This window comes from Cricetulus griseus, chromosome 2 (genome assembly GCF_003668045.3).
Source record: "Cricetulus griseus strain 17A/GY chromosome 2, alternate assembly CriGri-PICRH-1.0, whole genome shotgun sequence".
Classification (NCBI taxonomy): Eukaryota; Metazoa; Chordata; class Mammalia; order Rodentia; family Cricetidae; genus Cricetulus; species Cricetulus griseus.
Genome location: NC_048595.1, coordinates 323,235,456 through 323,252,124, shown reverse-complemented (window position 1 = coordinate 323,252,124; position 16,669 = coordinate 323,235,456). Strand labels below are relative to the sequence as shown.

Below are 16,669 nucleotides of genomic sequence, written 5' to 3'. Positions count from 1 at the left end.
AACAAATAACAAAGATGGAGAAAGTTGAAGCCTATATCCCTGACCATTAATATGGTACAGGGATACTTCCCTGTGGCTACAAACATTTTCAAAGTAAAATGGGGGAGATAATGACAGAGTATATACCTAGACCAAGAACTATGATCCTCCATCCAATTTCATGTCCCCTTGTGGTTGAACCAATTTTTAGTGTTGTTTGGGGATTTATTTGTTTGAGGCTTGTCACATGAACACGAGTCTTGGTGGCCGGTGCTTTGCTGTGGACAGCTACTCAGGATGATGCGGCTCTCCCTTCATACAGACGTTAGCTGATGGGTCTTTAGTGTGTCAGTACAGTACCACTGCACCATAGGGCTGGCTTTGCTTCACCTGCTATATTAAAAGAGACTGGAGAGCCCAGGAATTTGAAAGCTAGTCCATGCTCTACTGTAGCCTGAGAAAGCCATTGTCTAGGATCAGAGGAAACAGCAGGGCGTGGGGGGCGGGGGCTCCATTACTCCCTGCTGAGTACCACCTGCTCCTGCCTCTGATACTCACTCCTGACTCTAAGACCAAAACCCAGCTTGTGTTCACAGGCTAAACCCCTGTTCCCAAGAAGGGTTTCTAAGTAACTCACGCCAGGCAACAAAACAACTCTTCATCAAAGGGAGAGGCCTAAAGTTTGTTTTGAACTTTAAGTGATGTTGACCTCAATTATCATTCAAGAATACTATATACACACAAACATGCAAACACAACACAGACAGACACATGCACATGCATGCACAGACGCGCACACACACACATACACACACACACACACACACACACACACACACACACACACACACACACACACTTGCTTTATAACTCAGAGAGACATTAGCATTAACGAGGCATTCAAAAACATAGCCAGTCTTTGTAATGACACCCTGAGTAGAGACACTGCAATGCTGACTTCTCACCCCCTTCTCCTTATCTAACACTTCTTCCTTAGGAAAGGAAGCAAGTGGGGGAGCAAAGAGTTTGGACAGCAAAATTGAAGAGAACGCTGAAACACCTGCCCTGGAGGACTCATCATCATCCCCTCTAGAAAGCCAGCAGCAGTCCTGGCAGGTTTCCACAGACATTGAGAACACTGAAAGGTAAGTGGGATGTTCCTCCTGAACAGAAGTGAACCCTCCTCCAGTCTGTGTTCTCAGGGACCACTTAGAGTGCAGGAGTTCATATTCCAGGCTCAGGAGAAACAGGGCTCAATGTAGTCTGACAGAACAGCTAGGCTGGCAGGAACTTGAGTCTGCCTAACATGCAGGGGGAAACCTAGAAAGAGAGTGAAGTGTTACTAGGGTTTGTAGAAACATGACAAAATTGCTGAGAAAACAACTCCAAGATGAAAGCTTTGTCTTGGCTCTTGGTTTCAGAGTATGTAGCCTAGGAGTGGCCGGCTCCATTGTATTTAAGCAATTCATGGGAGCCTATAACAAAAGACCACACTCACCTTATGACAGCCAGGATGCACAGAGAAAGAGAGAAAGCAGGAGGGGCTGGAGGCAAGGTGTGTCCTTCAAAGCCATACCCCTGGTGCCATGTGGCTTACTTCCTCCAACCTTGCCCCACCTCCTAGTTTGCCCTACCTCCCAATAATAATGTCAAATAATGTATCCACCAATGCACTGACCTGCCAATTAGGTCAGAGCCCTTATGATCCAACCACCTCTTAACAGGGCCTCCAGCAGGGGACCAAGCCTTCAACACATAAACCTACGGGACCATTTTACGCTCAAACCACAGTAAGTGGTCTATACCCTACAGGGAGACAGTAGCAGGATCTACAGCAGTTTCAGGCTCCTAGACCTCTGCCTGCCTCCACCCAACACACCACATGTCTATTGGGAATGAAAACAATCCAGGAGTGCACATCTCTAATCCCAGTACTTGGGAGGCACTGTTTCAAAAAGAGAAGGGAAAGGAAAGGAAAGGGAAGGGAAGAGAAGGGAAAGGGAAGGGAAGAGAAGGGAAAGGAAAGGGAAGGGAAGGGAAGGGAAGGGAAGGGAAAGGGAAGGGAAGGGAAGGGAAGGGAAGGGAAGGAAAGGAAAGGAAAGGAAAGGAAAGGAAAGGAAAGGAAAGGAAAGGAAAGGAAAGGAAAGGAAAGGAAAGGAAAGGAAAGGAAAGAGAAAAGGGCGCACCTATTACCAGTTCCTAAATCACCCTTTTATTTGAGGGGAAAGAATCTAAATTATCCAAAGATACTTTGGGATGTTTACAATGTCCTACTTAGCATTCTGACCAATCCACGGGTTTTCACAGCCTCTTTTTCCTCTCCTGGGATATAGCTGATGGCACCTTAGTAGCCAGAATGAGTTAATGCATCATCCAATACAAGTTACAGCTAAAGAAGGACTTTCTCCAGGATGGAAACAATTCTATGGTGATTCTGTTTCATTGAGGAAAAGAAATCAATAATGATAACAGAACAAGGAACCATCCAATCAACATGTTGAAAATACTCTTCTGTGAAGCAAAACGATGAGGTCCTTGTGTAGCCTTCACACTAATGCCCATGCCCTTTGCTATGACTGTCTCCAGAGCTGGTGCTAGGCAGCTGAATGAACTCAGGGTAATTCTACTCCATGTTCTGTGTGTATGAGTCACAGACAAGATAATGAACATTTTATTATTTTTATCTTTAGAAATGGAACACACAATGGCATTGTGGTTCTACTTTCAGGTTGTAATATAATTCTAAGGCTAATTACCAAATTTCTGTGTTTATAGGAAAGTGGAAGAATCTGGTAATTGTGTGCTATTAATATAACTTGTGTACACTTCGACAATGAAGCTTGTTTGTCTCCATTTTATGGAAGTATGAACAAATGATGAAAGAGCCAAGTATCTTCATCTATAGAAATAAATTATTTTATAGAAATAAATAGAAAATTCTTTGGTCTCCCAGAGAAAGGGAGTGGTGCATCTATCAGAATGTCATGGTCAGGGCAGAAGCCATCTGCAAAGCCATTTCCTTTTCATACACCTCAGATCACAGTTAGGGTCACACCTCATGCTTTAAGAAATTGCTGGGTGGTGGTGGCACACACATTTAGTTCCAGCACTCAGGAGGCAGAGTCAGATGGATCTCTATGAGTTTGAGGCCAGCCTGGTCTACAGAACAAGTTCCAGGACAGCCAGGGACACACAGAGAAACCTGTTTTGAAAACCCAAAAAAGGAAAAAAGAAGAGAGGGGGGAGAGAGAGAGGGAGAGGGAGAGGGAGAAAAAGAAGAAGGAGAAGGAGAGGGAGGAAGGAAGAAAAAACAAAAGAAAGTAATGTTTCCTGGCAGTGAGTGTAGAGTAGGATAGCCTGCTGTGTTTGCAATGCTGCTGGCTAGAATGTAAGTCCATACTCTGGTCAAGGGAGATAGCCCTGTCTGAGGGAATCGGACAGCAATAAACATAGGCAGAGATGAGCTTTGGTGTTACCTTGCTCTCTGCCCAGTGCTCTGCTCCGGGGATATCAAATTGTACTGGCATTTAACTCTCCAGGATAGCTCTCTAAGTCATTGGAAGCTGTCCCCTCCCCATCTTAGATGCAGAAGAGCCACAGGTGATCGATCCTCCAGTGCAAGGTGACAATGGGACTTCATCCCAGTGGTGTGTGATTTGTCCTTCCCCTCACATTCAACTTGGCTGGAGACCTTACATGGAAGCCCTACTGAGGGTGGCCGTGCCTCCCTATGGCTCCTTCTCCTTCAGCTTTGTCTGCATGCTGTGCCTGTGATGCTCCCTCAGCCTCACATCATTGGACGTCATTCTGAATGTTCCAGGGGTCTTTCTATCCACTCACCAGGCTGTTCTCCTTTCCTTTTCCAGTCAGTGGCTCCCTTTTGTTTTTGTTTTTTAATTAATTTTTTGTTTTACACCCAGACCACACTTTTCCCTCCCTCATCTCCTCCCATTCCCTCCCCCCACTTACCTTCCACACCCCCTTCCCATCCATTCCTCCTCTGTTTCTGTTCAGAAAGGGGCAGGCCTCCAATAGGTGTCAACAAAGCTTGGCATATTAAATTGTGCTAATACTAAGCACCTCCCCTTGTATGAAGGCTGGGCAAGGCAATCCAGTATGAGGAATGGGTTCTGAAGAGCCCATCAAAGAATTAGGGACAGCCCCTGCTCCCATTGTTAGGAATCCCACAAGTAGACCAAGCTACACAACTGTGACATATGTAGAGGGCCTAGGTCAGTCCCATACAGGCTCCCTGATTATTGGTTCAGACTGTGTGAGTTCCTATAAGCCAGGTTAGTTGTTTCTGTAGATTTTCTTGACCACCCCCCCCCCCAGCTCCTAAGCTAGGCCTAATGTTTGACTGTGGGTATCTGCATCTGTTTCCATCAGTTACTGGATGAAAGCTCAATAATGAAAATTGGGGTAGTCACCAATCTGATCACAGAAGATGGCCAGTTCAGGCTATGTATCCATTATTGTTAAGAGTCTTAACTGGGGTCATCCTTGTAGATTTGTGGGTTTCCATTGCATCAGAGTTCTACCTGTTCCTGAAATGGCCCTCCCTCCAGTAATCTCTTTTCATTACATTTCCCCCAGTTAATCACCCTCAACATGATACCCCAAGTTCCTATACCCACCTGCCCCTGGGCCACCCAGGAGATCTCTTCTATTTTCCCCTCCCCAAGGAGATGCATGCATCCCCTCTGGACCCTCCTTGTTACCTAGCCTCTCTGGATATGTGGATTTTAGCCTGTTTATCCTTTACTTAATAACTAATATCCACTTATGAGTGAGGACTAACTATGTTTGTCTTTCTGGGTCTGGGTTACCTCACTCAGGATTATTTTTTTCTAGTTCCATCCATTTGCCTTCAAATTTCCTGGTGTTATTGGTTTGAACAGTCTAGTATTACTCCACTGTGTAAATGTACCACATTTTCTTCATCCATTCTTCAGTTTAAGGGCATCTAGGTTGTTTCCAGGTTCTGGCTATTAAGAATAAAGCTGCTATAAACAAAAGTGAGCAAGTATTCTTTTGGTATGATTGGAGTTCAGTTTTGTATCTTAACCTTGAGCAAGAGAGGGTCAGCTTGGGTCTTCAGCCTCCCCCAACAGTGGTCCTCCAATACTACTCAACAGAACGGTGGAGCTTTGTAGAGCAAACTGAAAGTTTCAAACCAGAAATTGCATGGTGATTCTTTCCTCAACCTAAAACAAAAAGTAGTAGATATAAAATCTCTAATGTGGGAGTTTTCCTTTCTCTCTCTCCTCTTTTGTAGTTCTAGACATTAAACCTAAATCCCCATACATGCTAAGTAAATGTTCTACCCGTGAGTTCTATCCTCAATTCTTCCACTCCTTTTCTTTTTTTCTATTTAACTTTTTTGTTTTGAGGCAGGGTAGCCCAAGAAGGCCTTGGACTTTTGATCCTCCTGCCTCTGTCTCGTGAGTAGCTGTTAAGTACAGGCTTGTGCAACCAGCTTTAGTTCAACTTTAGAATATTTCCCCCACCATATTCTTTAAAAAATGTATTTACCTATCTCCTTATTTATTTATGTGCACTCAGGTGTGTAGGCATATTTGTGTGTGTGCTACATTGTACATGTTAAGACAAGAAGACAAGTTGTATATGTGCATGTACGTGTGTGTGTGTGTGTGTGTGTGTGTGTGTGTGTGTGTGTGTGTGTGTGTGTGTGTTACACTGCACATGTACAGAGCAGAAAACAAGTTGCAGGAGTCAATTTGCTTCTAGCATATGAGTCCTGGGAATTGACTTCAAGTCATCAGTGGTCCCCGATGGCCTCTCTCCCAGTATCTCTACTGTGAAAAGCTCTTCCCTGGAGATCTCAGAATGTATCCCTTGTCGAGCCTGGTGGCACAAACCCATTCCAACACTCAGGAGACTAGAGCAGGAAAGCCAAAATTCAAGGCGATCTTCTGAGAACTTTTCTCAAAGAAACAAGGGCTGTAACTGTAGTTCTCTGATAGAGAGACTCCCTGGCATTCACAGGGCCCTGGGTGTGATGCCTAGTACCACACAACAACAATAGTAATGACAGTAATAATAATTTATTGCTCTGCTATCGTTCATATCAGTTCATGGCAAGAGGAGACTTAAAACAAGCAGAGAGCAAGGAATCCGCACAGAAGCACAGCCATCTGGCCATAAGCCTCAATGATGCGTCCCCAAGCCTGACTCCCCCAGGGGCCCACTGTTCCAGTTGTGTGTCCTTGGCCTCTCTCTGTAGATTCATAATACTGTCCTCAATATAAAGGCTCTCCACTGAATTCAGCCAGGTCAGACCAAAGACAGAGATGCCAAGGGCTGGAGCAGAATCCCTCCTGAGGAAACATTTGGCAAGAAACTGCATTTCTTCCGGAGCCCGCCCCTCTCAGATATTCTTTCTTATAAAAGCAAAGTTAATTCAATGTGTGTCAGTTAGAACAAGAGCAGTTGTGATTCGATGTAGAATCCCACCCTTCCATCATCAAATAGAGCACGAAGCTTGAGGTTTCACTTGGGAGATGCACGGCTAAGTTTTTCTTCTTTTTATTGACCCTACAGAGACATGCGAGAAATGAAAAACCTCCTAAGCAAACTCAGGGAAACCATGCCTTTACCGCTGAAAAATCAAGGTGAGTCCTGGGATGTCTCTTTGAGGCAGAGGATATCTTTAACACGCTGAACTTGGAACCTGCTTCTTAGCAAGGTAATGCAAGCCTTTCGCACAAAGAGAGGAAAACCTTGGACCTTTCCCTTTCTTAGAGAGAATGTGATAAGAAAGGCTTGGTGATGGAGATACTGAGATGCACTCACCTGAAAGAGGACGCTTCCATCCCTGCCAGACCAGTCATGTGCTGTGCAAAGTACCACACGGGTGTTCCTCCACAAGAGGACCAATAACATGGTTCTTGTCTGTACAGGGCTTATAGACTAGTGGAAAAATATCCCTCCATTTACATACATGTTTAATTATATAAAAATAATAATAGGAAGAATTAATATATATTAGGAACACATGCTGTGCCACTATTCTGAATACTTCATATGTGTCTGCTATGTTGGCTTATACATTTTTTTTCTTTTTTTCTCCTGTATTAGGGGTCAAAGCAAGGACCTTGCATGTTAGGCAAGTAGTCTACTATGAACTATATCCCCAATCCCCTTTTAAATCTAATAATGATTTAGCAAGATTCTATTATAATTTCCTAATCTTCAGGGAGCTAAGACAAGGGGATTAGTCTGTTTTTCAATGTCATATAGATTATAATAGAATGACTGAGCTGTGAATTTGAACTCAGGAAGCCCATCGCCAATGCTGTGCAAGAGAATACAATGGATATTCATTTCTGTTTTGAATTTGGGATGGTTCTAACTTTGTTAACTATTGGATCCCCTGTGTCTGGAGCCTGGAACACAGAATACCACCTGGTACAAACAAATGTTTGTTAGATCTTCACCCAGCTTTGTGGGACTCTGAGGCTGAAGATGTGCACAAAAGTAAATAATAAGTGCTTTTCATGAAGCATACTTAGCTAGAGCAGCCATGAGCGAAACATTAGCTTCAGAGAGTGGTACCAAGAGGATGGGAAAGGCTCTTTAGAGGCTAGAAAGAAACTCCTCCTGTTTCCACCAAACAAAGCCTGTGCAGGAGGGAGGGAGGACAGTACACCATTTGCCTGGGAGCAAGGGAAGCTGAGTGAAGAGGAGGGGAGGAGGAGGACTTGGCAGCAGAGCTGAAGTGCCTCTTGGCTCAGAGAGCATCTCGGCAGAAGGTGGAGAGGTGGAGGCAGGCGGGAGCACCAGACAAAGGCTGAGAAGTAGCATTGGCTGCTCTGTGCTGGAGACTTGGGTCAGAAGAGGGGGCAGGGAAGGAGGCAGGTCATTCCAAGCAATCCCCAAAAGCCTGCTCACCCCACCCCACCCTCAGAGCCAGTCAGGCTGCTTCAGAGTACTGGGAGAAAGTAGACATGTAGTAAGGGGATTTCTCTGACCACACATACAAATCTGCTGAGAAGTGAGCATGGGTTGCAGATGAAGGGCTTCAATTGACTCTAGCCTTGAGTTCAGATTCTGGCTCTGTGGTTGTCTACCCCTCTGACCGAAAGCAAACTGTTTGACTTCCGGAAATTTCAGATTTCTTGTCCCTGCTTGGGGGAAGACTTCTGATGGTGGCTTGAGGGTTAATGATCAGTACACCACATGCCTATCATCAAACTTACAAACAGCAGAAGCTCAAGGGACTCTTCGCTGTTGTTGTGTTTGTGGAACTGTTCTTACCATTTCCCAGCTTCCCCACCCAGACTTTCTCAGAACTCCAAGCCAGCAGCAACTCAGCCTGCAAGGACCATGTGTCATGTCCATGTCTTGAGACCCAGGCCAGAGAACAGGCCTTTGAAGCTTCACATTTGGAGCACAGGTTAGGATCATTAGGCTTGGTAGGATCATTAGGCTGTGGACTCTACCCTGCCTCTTACTGAACCACACATTCAGCTTCCCAGGAGGGTAACTTCCCACGGTGCCCAGTCTGAATTTTGTGAATGTCATGAAGTCTATATAATTTTTAAGTTTTTTATTAATTTATTTTTTATATTCCAATCCCAGTTCCTCTCCCTCCTCTCTTTCCGCTCACCCCAATCCCTCCCACCTCCCATCTGCTCCTCAGCGAGGGTAAGGTCTCCCCTAGGAAGTCTACTAAATCTGTTCCATCATCTAGTAGAGGCAGGACCAAGGCACCTCTCCACCTCCCCACACCCCTGTGTCTAGGCTGAGCAAGGTATCTCTCCATATAGAATGGGCTCTACTAAGTCAGTTTGTACATTAGTGTTAGATCTTGGACCCCACTGCCAGTGGCCTCATATATTGTCCCAGTCACACCATTGTCACCTATATTAAGGGAGTCCAGTTAGGTCTTATACAGGTTCCTCATTTGTCAGATCTGAGTCAGTGATGAAGTCTATATTTTAAGTGATCCCATTTAAAACCTTTCTTCCACAACTAGTGCTGGTCCACACAGCCATTTCAGAACTGTGCTGACAGAAACACAGAAATTTCATTTTAATTAGGTAATTTTCAAAATCATAGGTGGTATGATATAAATAGATATTTTTATATTCTATCAACAGAAAATTACTGGACTTTCAAATGTATTTGCAAGATAAAAGAGCAGCAGCAGTAAGTGTTGGTACTAAGAAAGAATGATCACCCAAATAAATAATACCAGGTCTTAAATCACTAATCCATCTGGAAAATGAAAATACAAAAATTTATTCAGGAAGTGTTTCAGTCATACTCTAACAATAAAAAGGACAGCTGAGGCAAAGTGTTTTGGGAAATCCAGGCATCGCATTCTGCAGTGAAATTCGAATGAACACTTAGCAAGTTGGCCTCTACTGAGAGCATGCTGTCACTGTCAGTGGGCAGGGCAGAAGGGTGTGAGAATTAGAGGAAGGGGCCAGACAGGCCCTGAGGAAAGGATAACCAGTCTCTTGAGACATTTTTTGACAGACACATATGGCTATTCAATTCATTTCCGAAATCATTCTGATTATTCCCTGTGACTTTGTAGACTGGGATGACCACAGAGGCTCCCCATACTGACAATCTGTGTGTTCCACAGGTCTGAGTTAAGGTGTGCAGCAATGGAGTGATGTGTGGAAAACTTATTCCAGTTCTTTCACGTAGAACCTTGTTCTCAAAAGCTGGTTCTAACTGGTTGAAAACCATTATAGCAAGCCATCTGTTTCTTTTCTGGCTTCTTTCCTTTCTGTTTTTATTCCATTTGCATGTGTGTTGGAAACAGAAAAGGGGGGGAAGATGTCACTCACGGTCCTGGCTTCCTGTGCTTGGACTGCCGGCCTTCTTTGAACCCCTGCCAGCTCACACTCTAGGTCTTCACTGAGTTTCAAGACTTGATTACCTCCCCCACTCCCTACTCAACAAATGTTCACTTGAGGTTGATTTTCAGTGGGAAGGAAAGCAGAGTGGCCAAGAGCAGGGATTTAAACCATCCCTGAGGCACCTTCATTTTATATGTTGCCTTCTCCGTCAGTGTCCTTCCATCCTGAGCTTGGAGACACAAGTACCCAGAAGGGGAGTGAGCCACCCTTGTTCTGTGGCACCTCCGTGGCTGGCTTCAGGCAATGTCCAGGTCTCCTGGCTCTAGGCCTGCTGTTCCTTCCCCTGCTTCAGTGCCCCTCCTGTCCTCTATTCTGGGTCATTGGCAGTGCTGCAGGGAGCTTCATTAATTATGATCAGCTTGCTGTGTCAAATGGATTACAAATGGAACCACCTGTGGGGAGCCCACAAGGTTACTGACAAAGGCTCGGAGGAGACTGGGAAGTGAAGGGCAAGCCTCTTCTAAAAGCACGCTGTTATAAAACAGATCCGCAGAAATAGATTAAGCCTGAAAGACAGTTTCACCTTTGCTACAGTTCTGACTTAATGAGGTCTGTGGGATGTGTTGGTATCTTTACTCATGCGTGGAACCCAGTTGTTGACAGCATGCATTAGAATCCATAGGAACTGAACCTGCTCTAGAATGGGAATTCAGTTAGGAGGCGAGTGCTGTATTCCAGATGAGACATGCTTCAGAGATTATGTAATGTCAGGGGGACTAAGGAGGAAGATATGGCAGGTCAGATATGATTAGTAAGGGAGAAAGCAGAATTATAGATGAATCTGTGTTCAGTCTTGTATAGCAGAGTGAACAATGATATTGATCAGTAAGTGGAGAGAACGAAGTAAGAGACCTCAGGTAGAACATGACCACAGATTCAGACATGGTGGAAAGGGTAATGTTCGGTGGATAGTAGTGTTGAGGCAAGACATCATCCAGGAAAAACTGGAAACAGATCTAAGTATCCTCAGAACAGTGGTCATTGGAGTGCTACAGACAGCTGCAATTGTCCACAGGAAATTTGCCAAGAGAATGCTCTGTCTGGGATGCAAAATCGTAAGGCTTGAAAAGAAAAACGAGCAGTTCACAAAGGGATCCTAAGAAGAGAATAAAAAGAGCATTGCAAAATGAATCAAAGAGATTTGCAAGGAAGGGATGGTTAATTATGCAGGGTGATTAAGCTGGGTAAAAACTGCCGAATCGGAAGGATTTGGCAGAAAGGTAATCAGTCACTGGTGGTGAAGGCAAAGGCAGCTGACTTAGAATTTGAGACAGGGACGCCTGCTTGAGGAGAGTTATTCAATGAGTGGGAGCTATAGAGCTGGGGCAGCAAGAATAAACATATGAAGATTTTCATAAACAGTTGTTTTTAGCATGGTAAGAAGATGGGATTAGAGGCAGTTAATCTACCCAGGCCATTGTTTATAGAAGGGATGGGAACAGGAAGGAGGGCAGAAGCATGGAGCAGTCAGAAAATGCATGTAAGTAAGCAGCTGAAGCTAACTTCAAAGGAGAGATTACCAATCAGCCAAAGAGGGAAGGGGGTAGGGGAAGGAAAGAATATGTGAAAGCCGAGAAGCAGAAGACTGTGGGCCTATGGAGGTAATTTTAAGTAGGTTTTGTTTGTACTATCCCCTCCTTCATATAAACCTTTCAGTCCACCCTGACTAGACTGTTTATTTGAACTTGAACAAGGCTGCCATTGGTGCCCTATATCTGTGTTCACAGTATCCTCTTCATAAAGAATGTGAACCCCCTTGATCAAACACCCGAGTTCTTCTCATTCCTTGTGGCCAAGAATGGTCATCAAGGTCTACATGAATCTTCCCTGAATGGTCTTCTTCTCTAAATGCAAATAGTGCCTTTGCCCCCTCTCCTTGGGAATTCCCTTGGGTCTTTCTCATGCTTTTGTAAATGTAGTCTCACAGCAGGAGACAAGAAAAGGTCCTTGAGGCCAGGGCCATGTTTCTTTTAAAACCCATCTTGGTATTATTGTCACTACTCAGCACCAGATATATTAGTTACTTACACCGTTGCTGTACTAAAAGTACCTGAAAAACACAACTTAAGGTGTGGGGGGGCTTTTTTGGCTTACAGTTCTAGGGGATACTGTCCATAGTGGCAAAGTGTGACAGCAGGAAATGCTTTGGGGGAAGGTAAGCACATGTAAAGACAGGGAAGCTAGAGGAAGCAGTGAATATTTAGGTAACTTTTAAGCATCAGAGGCTGCTGTTCAACTTGTTTCCATAGAAAGGAGAGCAATGAGTATGATGCTGTTCTGTCCAGGACCTCCTGGAGGACTACTGTCCACCTGTAGGGTAGGTCTTCCCACCAATATTAATGACATCTACATACAACCTCACTGAAACATCTGGAGATTTGTCTTCCTGGTGATTCTACATCCAAACAAGTTGACAATCAAATTAAGCATCGCCTAGGTCTTCTGTTAATTTTGTAGTTCTTATGACTGGAAACATCAGTTGTTGTGGGATAATCTTTTTGTACACTGTGAAGCCGTTTCTTTGCCAAGGCATCTTCTGATTGGTTTAATAGAGGGCTGAATGGCCGATAACTAGGCAAGAGAAGAGGGAAAGAGAGGAACTCAGGAAGAATCTAGGCACATGAGAGAGGCCAGAGAGACACAAAGGGGGTCAGACATACAGAATGAAGGAGAGGTAAAAAGCCACATGGCAGAATGTAGATTAATAGAAACTGGTTAATTTAAGTTATAAGAGCTAGTGGGACAAGCCTAAGATAAAGCCAACCTTTCATAATTAATTATAAGTCTTCATGTCATTATTTGGGGCCTGATGATCCCAACAAGAAAGTACTACTACAATTGGCAGCTTTAGGAACTTGTAGGAACATCTCCTTTTCTGGCTCCATGCCAAACCCACTGCTCTAGAAACTGGTGGGGTGAAGTATATAATCTATGCATTCGAAGGCGCCGGTGATGCTGTACCGTTGTTGTTTGAAAGCCACTGAGTCCTCTAAAATGTGTTCTCTCTATATATTTGTGTACATGTGTGTATGAATAGAAGAATTTGTACAAAGACAACTACAGTTCCTATCTGACCATTTCTCTTAATTATGTTTGAGAATACAACTTTAAGCTCAGATTATAATTTGAAAATTTATCAGTTTTATGTACCTCTTTTTCTTCAAAATGCCATCTCTATAACAAATACTAACAAAAAGAAATTGAATAATGGAGAAACATCATTGTTTCTTAAGAGATTCTAGGGTCCTTGGACTTGCTGGCAATTAAATTTCCTAGTCTATCTTTTCATTCACTTTCTCTTAGGCTTTGTGTCCTCCATTTTTCTTCCCACTTTTCATTTTCATTTTACAAGCTATCTTTAATTATGGTTTTATGAAATTGTGCACTTTGGAATAACATAACTAATAGGAGCCTTAATATGCTATATCCAAATATGCATTTACAGTAAAATTCAACAATTTCCAAACAAGTTCAACTGGATTTGCCCAGAGATTTTAAAATGAGTCAGGAAATATTCCATTTTGCTCACATTCTTTCAGCATCCCTTCAAAGTCCAGAGACAGGATTTTAGTTCGTGTGGTAGAGACAGGATTTTAGTGTGTGTGGTGAGACATCCTTATCTGGAGTTGAGTTAGCTTCAGAGGGTTTGTGGAGCTTTGCTACAAGGAATTGCAGGACTCACTACAGGTATAGCCTTCCTATGCTGTAGAGAGTTGTTCTGGATTTGTGCCAAGGCTTTTCAAGCTCTAAGTTTTCCTCAACCCTATGTGATAATCAAACAAGCTCTAGGTTAGGCAAAGGTGTGACAAATGCACATTAAAGACAGACCCCAGCCAGTGGTCATCCTTAATAGGTAACATGACCTTTGCTTAATGTCAGCCTTTTCCCATCTGTCTTCAGACTGTGTCCACTTGTGAAGAAACGTGCATGTGCACACACATCTATGCAGCATAGACACCCTCTATATATGTGTGCACCCACTCATGTGTCTCATATTATACATGAGTGGACGCGTGCACGGGTGCTTTTAACATTAAAAAAAAAAATAGTGCCGGGCGTTGGTGGCACATGCCTTTAGTCCAAGCACTTGGGAGGCAAAGGCAGGCAGAACTCTGTGAGTTCGAGGCCAGCCTGGTCTCCAGAGCGAGTGCCAGGATAGGCTCCAAAGCTACACAGAGAAACCCTGTCTTGAACAACAAAAACAAACAAACAAAAAAGATAGCGAGACATAGCCTGTCACAACTGTACATGTGTATATGCTTTCCTTTATAAATGTACAGTAGATATCTCTTTATGTGATGTGAGCAACGCACATGAGAAAGGAAGGGAGGTATAAGCATTTAAATGATAGATCTTACCAGTCAGAGAGAGAGAGACAGAGGGAGGGGTGGGTCTTTCTTATCTATAAGTATCTTCCTAGTTTTGATGACTCTGCTCCCATTAAAGCACAGAATTGCCAGTGAAGTTGAGTTTCAGGAAGAATACCCATTATCTAAAGAGACCCTGAGCTACTCAAAGCCCCATCCAGTGAGGTTAAGTTCATTGACCATTTGCTAGTTAGAATAAGAGTCCCAGAAATGATGAAAGAGTGAGTTATGTATGATTCCTTTCTTTTCTAAAAATATGGTTCTCCTCTGGGAGTTCTCACTGCTCACTGACGTCCCTGCTCATGCATAGGGCCTGGCGTTTCCTCCAGTGCCTTTGCTCTTTTGAAAGAAGTTAAATATAGGAAAAAGAGGTTGTACTCTTAGCTCTCAAAACATTGATGTTCAGATTATTGCATATTATTTTTTCACAATTAAAAAGATAAAGAATGAACCTATTTGTCTCCGCATTTAAAGAATCTGAGTTTTATAGGAGTTGTTAATCACTGGGGATGAGAAAGGAGACGTGTTAGAGTCATTTGCTGTGCCCAGCTAGACATTCATTTTCTCCTTTGGCTTAAACATGATAAATTTTTCACAAATTGAAACAGTATCAAGATCCCTGTCAGCTTAGGTGGGCAGTATCTGTTTGCTAATACGTATAACATAGTGACACATAAGAGACTTGAGGAAGCTGAGGGCACTCAGGTACCTGGATGGAAATAGTTTTATGAGAGGATCAGGAAGCCAAGGATTATTTTTGTCCTCAACAGTTTCCTAAGCATGCAGGCTCTGTAATGAAAAAACAAAACAAAAGAAAAGAAAAAAAAAAAAAAAAAACCTCAACCACAAACCAGTCCCATTAATATGTTGTGCCTCCATCTATGCCATCCTCTAACTTTAGATAACACCCCTGGCCAAGGTTCCATCTCCTTTAAGGTTGGAAGTGGGGAAGGGGAACTCTTCAACCCCACTGTGAAAAGGCACCTGACAGTCATCAATGCCAATCATATATTTTGTTACATCAAGACTATGTACTGGCTCCGCCCCTGCTGGCAATTTCCAGCTAATACTTTGCAGTTCTCTAGCCTCGGAGGCCCATGCTTGCCAATTCTGCTCTCCATGGCCCCATGAACTCCTTTCCTTTCAGACTGAAGTAGGTTTTAAGAACCTAGCTTGGGAAAGCAAGTTAGCCTTCTAGCTCATTTCTTCCCTGCTTGTTACTATGCTAAAATTTTGACCCCAAAGTATTTATTGATTCAGTATTTATCAATCTAACCTAATGCACATACACATATGTATGTATACATATATATGTCTTACCTATGAGTATGTATACATACATGTCTTATATGTGTGTGGGGGGGTACACTACAGAAAATAGCTGAAACTTCTTCCTAAGACACAAAAGAAGTACAGTGGAACCAAAAAAGTGGTCCTGTGTAAAGGGAAATAATTACTAATTATCTATTTAACTGAGTTATTTCATATAACTTTCACTTAAGGTAAGTATCGTTCACTATTAAACCCAAATTCACACACAGGGACGTCAAAGTTTAGTGAGGTTGAGTGATGGATGAGGTTCACAGAAGGCAAGCTCACAAAACCAGCCAAGCTTCCTCAGATGTTGGATTGCTTCTCTTAAGGTATGAGCAACTTCTCCCAACTGAAAAATTGTCTCTGAGCCCTTTCAATTGAATTATAAACAGTGATAGTCAGCCTTGGAGAATTTGTCCCAGGGAACTGCTGGCCAAATCTGAGAACATTTTTGGTTGCTCCAACTGATGGAGGCATCTTAGTGAGTAGAGGCCAAGGATGCCACAGAAGTCCTTCAGTACTGGGGATAGCCTCAAACAACAAAGTGTTGATGAAGTCCTTCAGTGCTGGGATAGCCTCTAACTGGTCCAAAACATTACCATTGCTGGGGTTTAGAGTGTGATAGACAGGATGGATTTTTAAAGCCACTTCATAAAGAGCAGGTTGTTTTGTCTCTGCCTTACTGCTATGCACATTCTGTCCCATCACAGATGACAGCAGCCTTCTGAATCTAACTCCCTACCCCATGGTTAGAAGACGGAAGAGACGGTTCTTTGGGTTGTGTTGTCTTGTCTCAAGCTAGGTGGTTACTCCTGGAAACTCACAGCCAAGATCACCTGAAAAACACCCCAGAACCGGAAACCTCCACACAGCGGAACCCGAATGGTTTTGAACACCTTTTCTATGCTTCCCTATTATTTTATCGGCCTCTCCCTGCCCTTTTAAATAATTTTACACTTGAAAGCAGCTGACATCAAGAAAAAAAAAGAACAGATTTGAAAAGGCACAGCCTGTTTTTAAAGGGATTTTTAAAAAGTTGACATTGTGCATGTCTGCTCTGAACCACGCCGTGACAGATGCAAGAATTATGATTTTTAAATTATTTAAAGG

The 16,669-nt window shown here is 43.3% G+C and overlaps 1 protein-coding gene across 2 annotated transcripts in view; it reads left to right on the top strand.

The window, feature by feature from the left end:
- Rgs7bp (regulator of G protein signaling 7 binding protein) overlaps positions 1-16,361 on the top strand; it is a 99,497-nt gene extending 83,136 nt beyond the window's left edge. The window contains exons 4-6 of one of the 2 annotated variants that reach the window (XM_027401527.2): positions 977-1,124; positions 6,544-6,614; positions 16,270-16,361. In XM_027401527.2, the coding sequence (XP_027257328.1) occupies positions 977-1,124; positions 6,544-6,614; positions 16,270-16,361 (311 nt within the window). Of the gene's footprint in view, positions 1-976; positions 1,125-6,543; positions 6,619-16,269 lie in introns of those variants that run through there. The other variant, XM_035439134.1, reaches the window with a different exon arrangement.
- Positions 16,362-16,669: the final 308 nt, after the last annotated feature.